The sequence below is a fragment of the Lonchura striata genome, chromosome 6 (genome assembly GCF_050655825.1).
Source record: "Lonchura striata isolate lonStrDom1 chromosome 6, ASM5065582v1, whole genome shotgun sequence".
Taxonomy (NCBI): Eukaryota; Metazoa; Chordata; class Aves; order Passeriformes; family Estrildidae; genus Lonchura; species Lonchura striata.
The window spans coordinates 21,690,468-21,707,310 of record NC_140708.1 but is presented as its reverse complement, the minus strand read 5'-3'; the positions used below and the strand labels follow the sequence as shown (position 1 = coordinate 21,707,310).

Below are 16,843 nucleotides of genomic sequence, written 5' to 3'. Positions count from 1 at the left end.
GCACACACCAGACGGGGATGTCCTGTTGGTCCAGTTCCAGCGCTAATAACAGCTGTAACTGCACCACTGTTGCACAAAGAAACCAGGCCTCTACACCAGGGCAGCGAAGAGCAGAGATGTAGGCCAAGTATGTCTAGCAGCTGCAAAATCTTGTGAAAGGACCAGTTTTTCCTAGGAGTGTCAAGCATATCAATTTCAGAGTCCCACAAAGCATTTCCCACCCCAACGCTTGTTGCACTTGCTCAGTCAGGTGCTGATCTTCACCAAGGCTGAGATTCCTTGCATCCTATGCTGAAACTTTAGACAGCATTACATCTTCTCCTACTGCATCACGTTCAAGGTGGAAGGCTGTCGCAGAATGTTAGTTACAGAGCAACAGAGTCCAATGCGTGTGGTGCATCATCCCACCCTTTCCAGAGAAACGTAATGCAAGGGTTAAAATTGAGCATTACAGCACTCGAGATCTCCACAAGGCCCTACCTCTCAGCAAGTTTCTTTTACTTTCTTTTTTTCTTTTACACATAGAGGAAGAAATCTAAGGGAGCACAAATCAGTTACTTTAACTAGATCTATACAGGGGTTTTCAGTTATGCCTATTCTTTCTTCCTACTATATGCTGGCGCTTATAGGGCCAACTACCATACAGCTCATTTGGCAGCAATATTTGAGAAGACCTGACAAGACATTCTGATGGGAAGGGATTTGTGCAGCTTCAGTTTTTGATATAAGCTTCTAGCATCTTACCCAAATTTCTCAGTCACTCATTAGCCAGCTGCACAGGCCACCTTTTACTTCTGAAGGCCTGTTACATGTCCACAATCATTTCAGTAAGATGACAAGAAGTAGTTGTAGACAGATGTAGAGAAGGTACTGCTACCCCCAGTCACGGTACCCTCACTTTTCCCACCCACTATCCCACATCTTTAACTACCAGATCCACTCAGACTACAAAGGCAGCAATCTTTATTTTCTGACACATTAAATTCTCACATTTTATACTTTTTTAAAAACCTCAAAGCGTAAAAGTATTTTAAACAGTTTAGAATGTAAGTTCCTGATAAACAGAAAAAGGAGAGCAAATGACAAGAAAGATGATGTTCAAATCCCCATGCAGAAAATACTCTTCTCACCTTCCTTTGGCCTCTAACCTTTCCTTTCTTTTAATATCCATGGTCTCCTAGGCCCCTCTGCACTGTAGCCTTGAATCCAGGCCCCAGTGATTGTGCAAGCTGGGGGGGTGGGAAGTCCTGAAAAATGCTCACTGGAAAAAGTTGCCACTCATGTACATGGGGGTGGCTCATCAAGTCTCATCCCAACCCTCAATTAGGTGACACTGCTTTGCACACCAACACAGCTTCCTGTAACAAGGCTCTTCTCACTGGCACTCTTTGGGGAGGGAACAGAAACATGGAAATCTGGCCCTGCACTATCTCTCAGTGGCTGCCAGTTTCATGCGGGGTAACCATATCTCACAGCCCACTACTCCATTTCCCAAACATGCACTACCACTATTCAACTTATTCAACTCATACTGGATGTAGGCTCAACCCACTGCTCCTCAAACTAGTTAATTTAACCCACCTAACAGAAGGCAAAGTATTTGAGGGAGTATTTTCTACCAGATGCAAGCTGCAATTAAGTATGGAAGCAGTCACACAACTGAGTGAATGCAAGCCCACCCCTCAGCACACCATTATACTGTCAATTGCTCATGAAATCTCCATTTAGGCTGCAAGTTTCTCAACTTCTTTGTGGTTGCACATGCTGAACATACACTTGTAGCTGATACTTCAAACCTTACAGCACCAGGGTCTTCCCTAGTGCTAGGGGGAACCTGGCATTTTACTTCTCAAGAAGGATTTAACAGATGAAAAACAACTCAAAGACCAAGTGATTCAACTCAGAAATTTAAGGCATTAATGATACATTCACCTTGACACCTAACAAGCTCCAGCTCACACTGCTGGCAGTAAATGTAAGCTGGCACATTTTATGTTCAGACAGAACAAGGAGTAATGCCACACTGCAGCCAGAGCTTCTGAAACAGTAACACTGCTTATCCACCTCTGCCTTTTGCTAAGGGGCCTTCCTCTCCTCAGTCTGCTTTTCCCTTCCCATCAAGTGAAACTGCACAACCCCCTTTCAGTCAAGTTTCTGTACAACCTCACTCCCCAGCTACACTAACGGAAGTGTTACTAAGAGCGCCACGCCAGTACTATAGACCTTGGTCTTTCTGACAAGAGCCCCCACCTTGCAACTGCAATGGATACTGTTACTCAACTACTACACTGTATTTAGAGACTGCTTCTCCAAGTACTCCGGTTAGTGGCCTCCACAGGAGTGCAAGGAAGAGGAAAGTAGGTATTTATTGCAAGGTGAAACCACAAAACAGAACAGAAAAGGAACCCCTGTCACACTACTAGGGTAAACTTGAAATGTCAGGTGGGGTTGGGGATTACAGCCAGAGTGCTCAAATCAGTTGTTCTTACAGTAACTAGTCAGAGACAAGTGACAATACTTGCCTTTTGAAAGGTATGAGAGTTAAACAGGCTGAAAAAGAAATGGGTGGTCAAAATACAGGACAATGATTTCGCTTTCTTCTACTAGATGGGCAGGAAACCAAAAGTAAAAATCACTCCCAGCCTTTTAAAATAAGACTGTAGAAAATATAAGTCTTGGCAGTCACCCTAGTGGTGCCAGTAACACCAGCTTAAGGATGGTTTCAAATTAGGAGACTAAAAATTAGACATAAAATGGGGAAACATCCAACCATTCTCCCATTTCCCTACACTGGAGCTGCCTGCCCCACAAGGGGCATGGGGAGGTAGCATTCCAGGCAGGCTTGACACCCATAATGTCCATATGCCCATCCAAGGTGTTCTGGTGAGCAGATGGTTTATGAACTCCAACATTCTCAGTCACTTTCAAACTTGACAGAATTGACTTGGGTTGATATAGTGCCCCCACGGTAGCTGCCTCGCTTTTTCTTTGTTTTCTCATGACGGAAAGATTTGCCTTTAGTGTATTTCAGGATGTTGTTAGCTTTCTCACCCCAGTCACCAGCTGCTCCTTTCTGCGAGGGATGGAGAGGGAAAAAAGAAATTCAAGTCAGTACCCAAGAGAGTGAGGGCAATGCTTTAATGCTTTGCACTTCACCGTACCCAGCAAACCCCAGCACGTTTCGGGAGCTGGTAGCGCTCTCCCATGCGCCTCCTGGTGGAAGAAACCTCACCAAAACCGCTCCCCAGCAGCACACGGGGCTGCTCTGCAGTCATGCACTTTCAGAGCAATTGTTACGGCTCTGGCACCACCTAGCCCCTACCTTTGCTTCAAACGAGTTATCAGCCACACGGGCATCCACCTCAATCTCTTCTTCCCTTACGCGGCGGAATGGAGAGGATGGCTGTTGGAAAAGAAAATGAGATACCGTAATCACATGCAAACACACAGTGTTCCTTTAGTAACAACATCCTTCCTTGCCCTACAAATACAGAACCCTGTTCAAATCACCTCAATCTTTAAGTGTTTCTCAGATTCATCATTCTTTCCCTGCTTCAGATCAGGAGTGCTCCTGTGCAAGTATATCCAATCAGCTTTTGCCAGAATAATAGTATGTTCTTATGTGCACTCCCTAGGGTTCTCCAGACAAGGTTAGAGTGCTTAAGGAGACAGCAAAAATATAAATAATCCTGCAGGCCCAGCCACCCAGAAAAATCCCAAACCAGCCTACTTGTTCAGAAGGCAGAGATGCCTCTTCACTCAGTTGCCACAGTCCACCCTCTCTCACCTGTTTCACCTTGGGAACTGTGTGTGGTGTTTTGGCTTTGATCTTTGCTTTTTTACTGTGTGGTGTTTCTGGCTCCTGAACATCTTCCCTCTTCTGTTTCTTCCCAACTGTGCCTGTTAGATGTACAGCAGCAGAATTTTAAAGGCAGTGTTGAGAAAAGTAATGGCTTCTGTACCCCAGAAAGCAAACCCAGTGTTGACACAGGTGTGAGAACTTGTACCTGCATTACTTCACCCAGAAAACAGACTGCTGTACCAGACACTAACAAATTCTGAGTCAGCAAGGACCTCCACATCCTATCCTAATGGATAAAATTTTATGCAATAGGGTAGCTCTATATAAATGATTCAGCATTCTTGAGAGAGTTCCATTAGCCAAAATTTGCCAGGTTTTGGATCCATACCATATGCACTTAGACACATCACTAGTGCATCACTAGTTGTTTTCCTCCTGGAGGGTTAAAGATTGACCCAGTTGATGCACTGGGCATCAACTGTGGTGTCCCACTGCACACAGACAAGGTCCTCCAGCAGTCTGCTTTGCTGTCACTAAATCTTGTCCATGCACAGATGGCAGCTGGCAACAACTACACAGAAATGTACTTCACATTACCACAAATTTCACTGCCAGCACCTATGCAAAGCAGACAAAAAAGATCCCACCAAATTCGAAACTAGCCCTTCCCTCTTACCACTGCACCAAATGGCACAATCTAATATCACACAGATTAACAATGAGTATTGTTTCAGGAAGTCTTCCATTCATGCTTAGTCAGTAACACTACCTGACAGACCCACTTCCCACACTGATGGTAATACCTCCATTGACTTTTCCAGTCTCTTCTTCAGAGCTGCTTTCACTGCTACTACTGCTGCCACCAGCTGGCTTAGACTTCATGTTGTTTGCAGCTACTGCAGATGCTTTTGCTTTCTCTGTGGAGGCAGTGGCTTTAGAACCATTCTGCACCCCTTTCACTGCCTTCTTGGGCTTTTCATCCTCTTCACTGGAACTATCTGATGAGCTGCTGCTGCTACTACTAGAAGCAGCTGCCTTCTTCCCCACAGCTGCTTTGGCTGCCCCTGTAGATTTGGTGGCTGGTTTTCCTGCTGGCTTTTCTTCTTCACTGCTTGAGCTATCAGAGTCAGATGTGTCTGCTTTGGAAGCTGGAGTAGAAGGTTTGGACAGTGGCTTAGCTGCTTTGCCAGCTGGTTTAGCTGGAGGGCCTTTCTTCTTCTTCTCATCCTCAGAACTGCTGGAGCTGCTATCTGAATCAGAGCTACTTTGTGCTTTCTTTGTGGCAGCTGGTGACTTCTTTGCTGCAGGGGTTGCTGCTTTAGGTGTGGGCTTCACAGGAGCTGCTGCTTTAGGTGTGGGCTTCACAGGAGCTGCCTTCTTTTCAGAACTATCAGAATCTAGAATGGAAAGAAAAAGAGCAAGCAAGGCTAAGTCCCACTGCTTTAACACAACGCTAACATTCAACGTTGATACACAGTACGCTTCATCATCTGCTTGAAACAACATTGCAATGGGTATTCCTGTCCAACCGCACCCTCAGACCCTGCCCAAAAACAGAAAGGTCTCAACAAGAACAACGTGCATGCAGAAATTCTCCTTCTCTCCCACCCCAATACCTGAGCTGTCTGAGGAAGAACTGGAGTCTTTCTTTGCTTGTCCAGGCTTGACAACTACTTTTGCTGATTTAGAAGTATTCTTTATCGCAGGTTGTTTAGCAGGTTGTTTATTCCCTACCTTCTTTTTATCATCTTCAGAGCTAGAATCTAAAAAAACCCAAAAAAACGTTCTTCAAGTTAACAGGTTTCATGTGCAAGTTACTTTAGTGGTAACATGTATGTAATTTATGGGCAAGTGAAAAGCAAAATGGCTTGTGGCTCAAGGCTGAGGCACTAGGGAACTGGCAAGCATCTGATGAACACTTGAACAGTTAAGGCACAGCATTAAATTTTCTATGCATCTTCCTTGTTGGGAGAAAGTGGAAACAGTTTAAGTTATTCACTAATGAATGTACAGTGAAATAAATATTTGGAGAATAATATAGAGAAGAGGTACTGAATAAGGAACTTTAGAAAAAGTACCACTATCATCAAACTTGGGGACAAGAAACATTGAAAAAAATAATCTATGTGGTAAAGATCAAAAAAGCCATATAAAAATTAAGAGATAAAAGTTGACAAAGCATACAAAGTGAGGCAGCAACAGCACAGTATCTCATTTTAGCTAATTCCTCTATCAGATGAGATAGCAGCAGTTTGAAAATGGAGACTCTTGAGTACAAATACGCCTTTGTTTGTGTTACATGGATCTGGAATACTAAACCTGATCTATTCCAGTATTTCTGAACACTTTAGCAAGAGCAATCAAAAACTTGACAATTTTGAGCTGACACTCACTGGTGTGTCACACAACCTAGTGCTAGGGCTAGCTGTCTGCAGACAGACTGGCAGCTGCTGCCCAGTCCCTGCAATGCCACCAGAGATGCTGAGATACGCCAAAGGAGTTTCTTGAACTCAGAAGGAAATTGTAGCACACAGGGAACTTATATGGGAAACATCAAACTTCAAACCTGGTCAACACGAGAGACAAAGTACACTGCTCCCGTTTCTAGGGTCACATTAGAAGGGAGGCATCTTCCAAGTCTATTTTGAATGTCATAGGGTGATTACATTTTTATTTCAGAAACTTCTCCAAACACAACGGAATAACAAACTACAAAAATCTCAAGACAAAGACACTCAAGAACAGTTTAACCATTAAAAGTCTGTGAGAAACCTGATTCACAATTCCCTGCCCTTTCCATCCAGCAGTATGGAGACTTTCCTACACTTGCCAATGGTCTTGTCTCATGGTCACACTCCACGTTGAATAGCAGGCTGCAGGTTTTCAATTTCATATCTTGCTAGTCATGGAGACTCTGAAGCTTTTAAGCTCAAACACTAAGGCTCTTGGATACACCACTATGGGGCAACCTGGCCAGTAAAAACATTAACACAAAAGAATTAGAACTTTATTTATTGAATTACCTGAGTCACTGTCAGAACTGGATTCAGCCTTCTTGCTAGTCACAGCTTTCTTCTGAGGGGCAGGGATTGTTTTAGCTACTGCTGCTTTGCCTGCAAAAGAAAGTTTAAAATTAATAGGCCACATACACACCAAACCTTTGTCCCTGGATCCAAACCTTACCAGATGTGAAAAAGCTCCACTCTCAGTATACCAGCTATTCAGCCAGCCTACTGGAAGCTCTGCAAGAACTTCACTTATTCCCACTAAACTAGCTCCCAATGACTTTTCAAATCAGCATGTACAAATGCAAGCTGACCACAGTTCAGATCCACAAGTTGTACAGAGTGTTGTTTGGCTTGCCTTCAAATTAGTCAGAAGCTTCCAGAAGACCAAATAGCAACATAGAGCAAAGACAAATGGCTTTTTCAAGGAAGCCAAGACCTTGCAAAAACCTTGTTGGCACAATGTAGTACTTCCCCTGCAGCCTCTCCTCCTCACAACGCACCTGCCTCTGCCTTTGAGGGCACCTGCTCTGCCTCATCACTACTGTCTGAAGAGTCACTGCTCTCAGCCTTTTTTGCAGGAGCCTTAGCAAGTCCCTTCTTTGTCTGTGTTCCTTGAGGAGGTGGTACAGCGCTGTATGGGCCTATGAAGAGAAACACAGCATTCAGATGTCAGCAGGGTAATGTGAGCAGCACAAGGTGTTTGTTGTATTCTGCTGTTCACTTCCATTTATTCCCCTTCTGTAGCTACAATCCAAAACTAGCCTATAGATTATACCCACCCCACTGCTACCTCCTTGTTTTTACTGAGTTTAACTCTCATCTAGGGGTTCAGCTGACCCAACCATCTCTGCAGAAGTTGTCTCTGCACTTTTAGAAGAACAGGAGCTTGAGCTTGTCAGCAAACTTTTACAGAAGGAAAATCAGATATGTCAATTTTTCATTGTTTTCATTTATTGCCTTTTCAAATCCTCTGGTTAGAGAGTCAGACTGACCTTAGATGATTGACTCTCTACTCAGACCAACTCTCTACTGGAAGCCTAAGGACATTATACCACACTAAACAGAGGCCCATTGAGCCCATCAGCTGGACTCCAACTGAATGGCCCTGGATACTTCACCAAAAAAAAAAAAAAAAAAACCAAACTATTTAGTATTTTTTACGTACCAGATTTTGGCTTTTGCTTTGCAGGTGGCTTTTCATCATCTGAGCTGTCAGATGAGTCCTCACTACTGGAACTTTTCTTGGCATGTTTGGTTTTCCCTAGACACGCTTGAGTGGCTGCAGGTTTTGGCAGAGGTGATTTCTTGGGAACAGCCTTATCAAAAGAAATATATATTAAAAAAAGAAATTGCAGAAATCTTGTGGGGACAACTGGATGTGGATCTTGCTTAACTCCACACCTCACTTAAGAGCAAATTCTCAAGACAAAGGGAAAAAGATTAACCAAGATTCTCAAACACAAATTTTAAGAAACACATGAGTATCATTATCTTTCTATCTCCTCTGCTATTGTTTTCTGCTCCATGAACCCCTAATGATGAGCTCCTCTGGACAAAAGGATGGAGGACTGACTGAAATTTAGCAACTGCCACATGATTAAAAACAACTATGTTTATTTTTGTGTTGCAAGAAACATTTTTAAACACTTGCTAGTGGAAAACTCAAAGCAACAGCTAAACATGAAAGAGTCAGACCAAAGCAACTTTATAAAATGGAGACACAATATAGTTATGACACAATAAGATGTTTTCCTGTAAAGGAAGGAGCAGAGAAAGTAGTAAGGAGATATTAGGGAAGAAAGCAGTACATGAAGAGATGCTAGAACACATAATCCCACCATAGGAAGGAGAAGCAGGTGTAAGAGTTATGTTGAGCACAGCATCTGTGTAGTCTGTGCCTGCAAGATAATACCCAGTGTTACTAGACTTCTACACTGTTCATTAATTTTTTTCATAGTCTAATTTACCTTTTTTGGTGCAGCCTTTTCCTCATCAGAATCTTCACTGCTGCTGCTGCTACTGCTACTGCTTGCTGCTTTTCCATTGACAACTTTGGTGGCTGCCTGAGCAGCTTTACTTCCTTTTGAGAGAAGTAAAACGGGACATTGCAAAACATGCTATGTAGATGAGGGATAATTACATTGAGCAGTGAGTATCTTAGAGAGAAAAGAACCACAGAGCAGATTAAGTAGTACTGCTTTTGCAGTAGTACTGCAAAACTCTTGGTTTATCCTACTGCAACCTTAGAGAAAATTTTCTGGAAACTGTCTTGTAGCTCATGGGAAGTTCCAAAACTAAAGGCTTAGTAATAATCTTCCCTGCTGTTTGAGGAGACGACAATGGTAAAAGTAATAGATAAACAGTTATTCAAACAATGTGGTGCTCAGGACCAGATGTTTTATTTTCATTCAGTTCTACACCTCTATGTCAGAAGAGACTAGACTGGAGTGCAAATGGCAGCAAAAGCAGATTTTCAGACTGCTATGTTAATACGTATGTCTCTGCATGTAGGTACAGCCCCCAGCACTCCTCCCCCTGCTTTTTGGATTTTGCACTTTACTCATGATACACAGTAACAGGTACCTGATTTCGGTGTTGCTGCTTTTGGTGGTTGCTTCTTTGGTGCTTCTTCATCTGAGCTGCTTGAGTCAGAACTGGAACTCTCTGCTTTCTTCTGAGGCTGGATTTTGGTCCCAGCTGGCTTCACCACAGGTTTTGCACCTTTCTAAACAACAGCAGGAAAAACTGATTAAGCCTCAAAGTCATGAAAAGTAAACAAGGCTAATAAGATGGACACATATACAGAGTGTAGAAACAGCTGTCTTTCACAGAAGTTACGATTTAGATTTGAAAACGCCAGTCTGCTTAGTGGTCAGGGTCTGAAAATCCTGGGAAAAGTTTTGCTCTAGAAAACCTCCCAGAAATGCACATCAGTCTTCAGTTTTGCCTCCTGAAAATGGGGCAGTTCTGAGGCTGGCACTGTCCTCTTCTCTTCTCTACAGATCCCACTAGCTTGAAGACTGAAAATAATGACTGGGCAACTCTAGTTGGTCTCCTCTAGTGTACAATGTTATCACTCTTCCTCCCCTGACATCATTGTTCCTTGCCTCCACTTCAAGACCATGACTGCATCAAGAAAAAGCAAAGAGAAGATTCTTTTTTTTATGCAAACACATACACACACCCATATACATAAAGATCAAACTCATAGTACTGAATCTTTCTTTACAAAGGAATTAAGCCCTGGCAGTCTTAGGATAAGAGCAAGGACCAGACTTGGATATGAAACAAAGAGGGTGGGTGCAGGACAAAAAATTAACTTTTCCTGGGACCAATCCAAACTGCACTACAGAAATGTCTTTTTGCATGGTTATCTACAGCAGCATGGGCACTTCATAGTCCAGGGATAGTAAGCCCAATATCCCACACAATTCTGTTGGTTAAATTTGCTAGTATTCATCACTGTCAAACACACATTAAAGATTCTGGAAAGAAAAGCCAACCTTTGCTGGCTTCTTTTCCTCCTCCGAGTCTGAATCATCGCTGGAGTCCTCACTGCTGCTCTCTGCCATCTTGGCTGCAGGAACTGCTTTTGCTTTGGGCACAGCTGATGCTTTAGCTGCAAAAAAGGGACAGTATACATTGATGGCAAGTTAATTCACAACTTTCTAGTACTTACATCCTGCACTAGTGGGTGTTAGGGCAAAAGGATACATTAAGGTAATTAAACCATGACTGAAGTTTGTAAAACTGACTTTGTTTCTTGAGCAGTGTATGGCAGACTGCTCTAAAATGGGTAAGCAAAAAGATAAAACCATTCCAGGCTTTATCTTTGTCACACACAAATTTAAGTCCAGATTTCTATCACCAAAGAGGACATCCCAAAAAGAAAGAGCACCCCTCAAACTGAGATAATATTAGCTGGGTCTGCACACCTTCCAGCTTAAAGAAACCTGCTGAACAAGTACTGACTGGTGCTTGCAAAGAGAAACACTGCAATGTCGTGTTAAGGTTCCAGACACCCAAATGTGTTTTGGCCAAATCCACTTCCTGGTTACTGACTGCTTTTCAATAACGTGGAGCAAAACAAAGAGTTTTGTCTTATATTATATTTACAAATGTCCTTATCAAATAAAAATAAGATCTAAATTCAAATTCAGCTTTAGGATGGCCCAAGTTGACGACAAATTTTTCTGTGTTTCTCCCTTTCCTCATTTATTCTTTCCCTCCTGTAAACCTACTGCTAGACACACACAATCTTGTGTACAGTGATTAATGAAAGATACAAGAACAGTTTCAGATAAAACAGAAAAATCTAGCTCACCATATAGCAAAGTGCAGCACAGGGATATATTTTTTGGTAGCACTAGTACATGAGCTCTAAAGAAAAAAGGGCAGCAACCTCACGCAAGCAGCAGGTGAGTATGGATACCTAGGATTTCTCTGGAATGGCTAAAACCTTCCATGGGACACAAACTGCTGTGCCTAAATTTTAACAAGATACAGAGATCAGCCTTAACTAAAATGAACCTATCTTCCATGTCATGGGTAAAAGACCTGCCAAAACCGAAATCAGTTAATACAAACCTAATCCCTGACAGCTGCTGAAAGACCTTAAAAGAGCAACTGAAGTTGAGCTCTAAACGCACGTGAGAAGCCAATGGCAAACATAATCCGGGTGTGCACCAGGGCGGCGCACAAACCTACCACGTTTCTTGGCCGGGGGCTTCTCATCCTCTTCGCTGGAGCTGTCACTGCTGCTGGCGGACGGCTTCCTCTTCGCCTGGGCGCCGTTCGGGACCAGCTTTCCCTTCTTGGCCGCCGGAGACCTGCGGGCAGAAGGGCTGAGCGGGGTCCCGCGGGGCGCGGGCCGGGCGGAGGGACACCGCACCCCGCGGGGACTTACCGCAGCCAGTAGGTGAAGATGTCCAGGAGGGAGGCCGCGTTGGGGTCCTGTTCCTTCTAAAGCGAGAGAGGCCACACTCAGTCAGTCAGTCGGTCGGTCGGTCCGCCCGTCCCGTCCCGTCCCGTCCCGTCCCGTCCCGTCCCGTCCCGTCCCGTCCCGTCCCGCTCCGCTCCCCGCTCACCGCTGCCGCCTCCCTGGCGAGGGCGCGCGCGGCGCCCTGGCAGCCGCTCTCGCGCAGGAACGCGAGCACGAGGGGGAACAGGTCGCTGGGCACCGCGCGCCGCTCCGCCATCATGCCGCGCCGACACGTGCCGCGCGCGCACGCGCCCGCGCTTGCGAGCGTGCGTGCGTGCGTGCGTGCGTACGCGCGTCTACGTGACCCCGCCCCTACCGCTGCCGAGCTGCCCGCGCGGCGCCGCTCCGGGGCGCTGCCCGGCGTGAGGCGGCGGGCGCGCTCCGTGCTGCTGCTGCCGCCGCCTGTGGGGCAGCGGCGGGACAGGGGCTGGGAGCCCGGGAGTGCCCACTCGGCTCTGGATTCGACTCTTAGACTTAAGTCCGCTTAAGACTCACCAGCTTACTCGTACTTGTAATCTGTTGTAAATGGCTGAAAGGAGACCGCTGGGGGAATGCTGGAGAGCAGGAGCTGGGCTGCTCTGGGGCGGAGAGCAGGCTGGGAGCTGCGGGCAGGCTCGGTGCCGGCAGAGCCCTCAGCAGCGCGGCGCAGCCCCGCAGGGCTGCGGGCGGAGCTCGGGGCCGCTGCCGGCACTCGCCGCTGCTCTCAGCCTGAACCCATACAGGAACGTACTGAATACTCCTGCAAAATCCCTACGGGAACAGAGAGAGCTGGTGAAAGTAACGCCATAATCCTAAAGCGGCAGCCTGTGAGAGACAGAAAATGAATTTGAGACAAGGTTATCTAGAATATAGGCTGGAGGGGCTTCAAGGTGGGAGATAAGGTATGAAATAGGTAAAGCTCAAATAAGTGCTGAAGACCCGGACCTGACCTTAAATGGAGCTTCTGGACCTATGGAAAAGGGTGGATGTGGAAGCCCCAGATGAGGCTGAGCAGGACAAGCTTAGTGTGTTAGTGTGCTCACAACACTGATGAGGATGAGGATGAGATTTAATTCACCTGTTGTATATTTAAGTAGCTTTAGTTACTTTTACAGGAAAGTTTTTTTTTTTTTTTTTTTTTTTTTTTTTTTTTTTTTTTTCTGTAATATTGCAGATTTGCTCTGCTGGATGTAGCTCTCTATTCCTGCCTTTGTGATGAATGGCACTTTTCTTCTTTTCCTTCAATAGATGGTACTATAAAGCTTGCTGAGGGCCAAGGAAGAAGAGAGTCCTGTACTTAAAGTCTAGATTTAGGGCTGCCAGGCTCAAAAAAACAGTGGTAGGTAGGCAGTATTTTGCTTTTTATATTTCCCCTACTTAGCTCTCTGCACTTAACTATTTCCAAATACTGCTGTTCTGTGCTCTGTGGGTGTTCTGTGCCTTGGTGCCCAATGAATATGCACAACTGGACGGGCTCTGTTCTCAGCAAATTGTACCTGTTCCTGGTGTTTCTGGAAGGACCCATGTTTGCACTCATGGGGAAACAGAAGTCAGCTCTTGTGGTATTTTGTACTGTAAGATTCTGTAATTTTGTACAGATGCTGTAGCCTGTGTGGCAGAAAAGGGGTGTTGTGCGGAGGCTTGGTTAGATATGTTTACTTGTTTTTGAGATTCCCTGCCCCTTTTATGTGTGGAATAACACGAGGCTGTGTTGCAGAAAGGAAACTGTTTGCAGGAACTAATAGTTTTTGTAGTTTCCCCTCTACAGTGACCTACAGCTGCAAGCTTCATCTGCAAAGCTCAGCAAACTTTTGTGTTTTTGCCTGCGTTGGAAAGGAAAAGATGCAGCTTTTGCTGGTAAACTGTTGTTACTTTAAGCCCTGCTGTGTGAAGTAACTGTGTGAATTTCCCTGGCTGTGAGGAGCCGGGAAAATGACTGACTGTGTTTGCTTTACTGGCTCACTTTGCTTCTCCTCTGGTTAATAAGTATCTCCCTCTCCTGCCTGGCCTTTGCCAGCTAGGTCTGTTCCCTGTGCTGTGTAGCCGCTTCTCTTCAAAGGTGTGTGGCTCTCTAGGTGTGTTCCCCTATGCTGTGCCTGCAGCTGTCCAGATCACCTGGCAGGGAAAGCCATTTTGTCCTTGTATTCCCCAAGACAGTAAAATAATGTGGAACAGTCATAAAGTCATCCATTTGTTTAAATAGTTCTTAATATATACTTGCTGTTGCATAATAGTAAAATAATTTGCTTAAAGATTCTCGTTTCCAACTAGTTAACTTTTGTCTTTCATATAAATCCCAAGTTGGGATTCTTCTCCAGTGTCTGTGTGTTCTTTATTCTAGTGTATAATTTTGGGATGATTCAGAGGGGAAAGTTATGGTTTCTTCTTTGCAAACCTGGAATTACTCATAAAGCTTTATCATCAGGAAGTGCTTTTAGTCCTAGTGCTTTCCTATTGAGAGAACACCTGGGTTTTGGAAGACAGGTAGTGGCATGCAGTTTGTAAGCTTAAAGTAGGTTTTCAGTAAAGAAAGATTTGGAGGTAACAAGAGAGTTTGACTAACTTCTGAGATAGAGTTTATTAGTGGAAAACAGTTGGTTCCTTTCTGCTTGTAATCACCTCTGTTCTAAAACTAGTGGTGACGTTAAGCTGTTTACAGAATGTCGAATGACTGCCTTGACTGGGAAGCCAGATTGTAAGGAGTCTGCTTTTGGTGTGAAGTGCATCAATGAAAGATCTCACTGGTTTTTCAAAGTGGTTTTTCAAAGTTTGCAAAGGAATAGGCTGAATAATTTAGGCAGAATCTGTTGCTTTGTCTCCAGTGACAAGATTAGTAAATTGAGTCCTACTCTCTGAACAATAACGTTGTCCTTCTGGTGCTTATTGTCTCTGTACTCAAACATGAGCACAGTCTTACAGAAACTGGTAAATTTCATTTGGAAGACCGCATCTTCTAGCTGAAAACACAGAACATCGAGCTACTTCATTCTTAGGGAGCAGCTTGGCTTCTCCCTAGGAGTTTTCCTTCCTCATAGAAGACATGACAAAACCTAAGTTAGGGATGAGTATAAAACAGGTATCGCTTATTCTTCTCCTCAACTGTTGTTCCCGGTTTCTTGAGACCACTGTATTACTGTAACACAACTTTCCTCGCTGTAGCGCTGTTTCCTCGGTCACCTACGGAAAGTGTGATAGGAGCCAGCTGGAACAGGCAGCTTCCCTCCTTGGGGCAGAGTCCCGCCGAGTACCGGAAAGGCGACGTGCGGCCGGGCAGGGGCAGCCCGTGCCGGGCTCTGCAGGGGGCGCCGCGGGCGGGAGGCGGGGCCGGGAGGAGCCCGGTGCCGTGTCCTGGGCTGTGCTGGGGGCGAGGGAGCGGCTCCGGGGGATGCACCGCCTTGCTGCGCCGCCGATGTGAGGGAAGGGGAGCGCCAGCCCCGGACCATGGCGGCCCCCGGTAGGTGCCGCGGCTGCCGTCCCGGGAGCCGCGGGGAAGCGGCGGGGCTTCTCCGCGCGGTTGTGCTGCGGCGGGCCGCGGCTGCCCGGAGCTGCCCCGCGGCACGGTGCCGGCAAGCGGAGCGTAGCGGAGCCCTGCCCGCTGCCCGCGCGGGGCGGTGCCGCTGCGCGGCTCTGCGCGCCCCTGGCGCTCCGCTGCCGGAGAAAGGGAAGGCGGTCCGCTCTCCGGGTTCAGGGAGCCCCGGCGCTCCTTCGCTCGTAGCGCTTTCTAGCTCGCCTTGCTTCGCTTGTCTGCAGTTCAGGGCAGCTGCTGGCAGAGCTTTCCTGCGTCTTAAGTGAACTTCGGCTTGGCAGATCAGCGACTTCTGAGGGAGGGTTTCTGTAGAGTATTTTGCTCGTGTCCGCCTGTACGACTTGTGTGCTTTTCTGTGATGTTTTATAGAGAAGTCAGTTTTTCCTAAATATGGCTTTATTCTTCAGCACCACTTCCTTTTGGGGGTATACTTGGTGCCCCTTGCCACAATGGCACAGGATCACAAGCTAAGCTAGTTTGCCGTAATTGAAAGTGTTTTAGCTGACGTGTGTGCAGGTAAGGCTACCTAGACTAAGAGCTGCAGACTCAAGGGGAGAGGAGTTTAGCCTGTATTGTGTAAATCTTGCTAATGCCCAATTTGCAAGTTCCTCTCTTTGCAGGGAAGCGTATGGGTTTTATCTAAAAAAGGAAAAAAAACGTGCCATTCTCAGGGTGTGAAGTAACATTTGTGTTTCATTGACGCGTATCTCCTTGTGAGGTAAAAATAAGTTAAACGGAGGTCTCGGGAGACTTGTGGGCAAAACTACTTTTCTCCTTATAAACAGAAGGTGATTTCACAGAGACCCTTAAAAAAAGAACAACTTTAGATTAATGTATCATAATGCAAATCTCTCGTTCCTCTCTGTGAAGTTAGGTTTGCAGAAATGTTGTCTGCTTTGATTCTGCTGTTTCCTCTTACTTGTTTGCAGCATTTTATTTAAAGTGAAGATTTTATATTCCAGTTGAGGTAAGAAGTCTCATGTGATCACTATTACTGTGCATTTCATGTATGCAGAGTATGCATTTATTTCATCATACATCACTTAAATACACACACTTCACATACTGAAATGTGGAATGTGCTGAGGACTTCTTTTAATGGCCCACCAGCAGTTTCTATGACTTGCTGGAAGTGCTCTCTCTTATAAGAATTTGATTATTAAGATGCTTTGAGTTGCATTTCCTTTATGCCATAAACAATTATCTTTAATGGAGAGTCAATTCCCATCTGTCAAGGATTGTTATTTTGAACAGCATTATTTCTGTATCCTCCATACACATGAATCACAAAACACACTGGAACAGGTTACATAATGCCTTTCTTATGTAGTCAGAGATGGATTTTCTTGTAGCAGATGAAGATAAATTGTTTGCCACTGCATATGATAAGTTAGAGTGAAGGATTTAGTCTGTTTTTTTACCTGGTCTGTGGACAATGAGAAGTCATTATCTACTTATGAGAGAGAGGTGTGTGAAAGATGACATAGAAAAGTTGTGTATTGCTACAGCCCTGAATATTCTTTATGCGATCCATAAATACAGTGGAA

General features: G+C 45.2%; 2 protein-coding genes across 6 annotated transcripts in view; one reads left to right on the top strand and one right to left on the bottom strand.

Moving 5' to 3' along the window:
- Positions 1–946: 946 nt before the first annotated feature.
- On the bottom strand, positions 947–12,041 carry NOLC1 (nucleolar and coiled-body phosphoprotein 1). 2 transcript variants are annotated; one of them, XM_021548090.4, is made up of 14 exons: positions 11,898–12,041; positions 11,717–11,772; positions 11,518–11,639; positions 10,314–10,429; positions 9,394–9,535; positions 8,778–8,890; positions 7,976–8,126; positions 7,311–7,451; positions 6,826–6,915; positions 5,419–5,565; positions 4,606–5,199; positions 3,788–3,900; positions 3,323–3,403; positions 947–3,073 (listed from the first exon to the last, which is right to left on the bottom strand). In XM_021548090.4, exons 1-14 carry the CDS (start codon positions 12,009–12,011, stop codon positions 2,915–2,917), a joined length of 2,139 nt encoding a protein of 712 aa, XP_021403765.3. In that variant the 5' UTR covers positions 12,012–12,041; the 3' UTR covers positions 947–2,914. The 2 variants fall into 2 exon arrangements, with proteins under 2 accessions (XP_021403765.3, XP_021403771.3); XM_021548096.4 differs by having other exon boundaries at positions 11,521–11,639.
- An 86-nt stretch (positions 12,042–12,127) lies between these two features.
- PIK3AP1 (phosphoinositide-3-kinase adaptor protein 1) overlaps positions 12,128–16,843 on the top strand; it is a 37,877-nt gene continuing 33,161 nt past the window's right edge. The window contains exons 1-3 of one of the 4 annotated variants that reach the window (XM_085582454.1): positions 12,128–12,269; positions 13,019–13,109; positions 13,525–13,627. Coding sequence is in view for 1 of the 4 variants with exons in the window: in XM_021548108.3 (XP_021403783.3) it covers positions 15,212–15,224 (13 nt within the window). In the remaining 3 variants the exon portion in view is untranslated. Of the gene's footprint in view, positions 12,270–13,018; positions 13,110–13,524; positions 13,628–15,079; positions 15,225–15,296; positions 15,813–16,843 lie in introns of those variants that run through there. The other 3 variants (XM_085582453.1, XM_021548108.3, XM_085582455.1) reach the window with 3 other exon arrangements.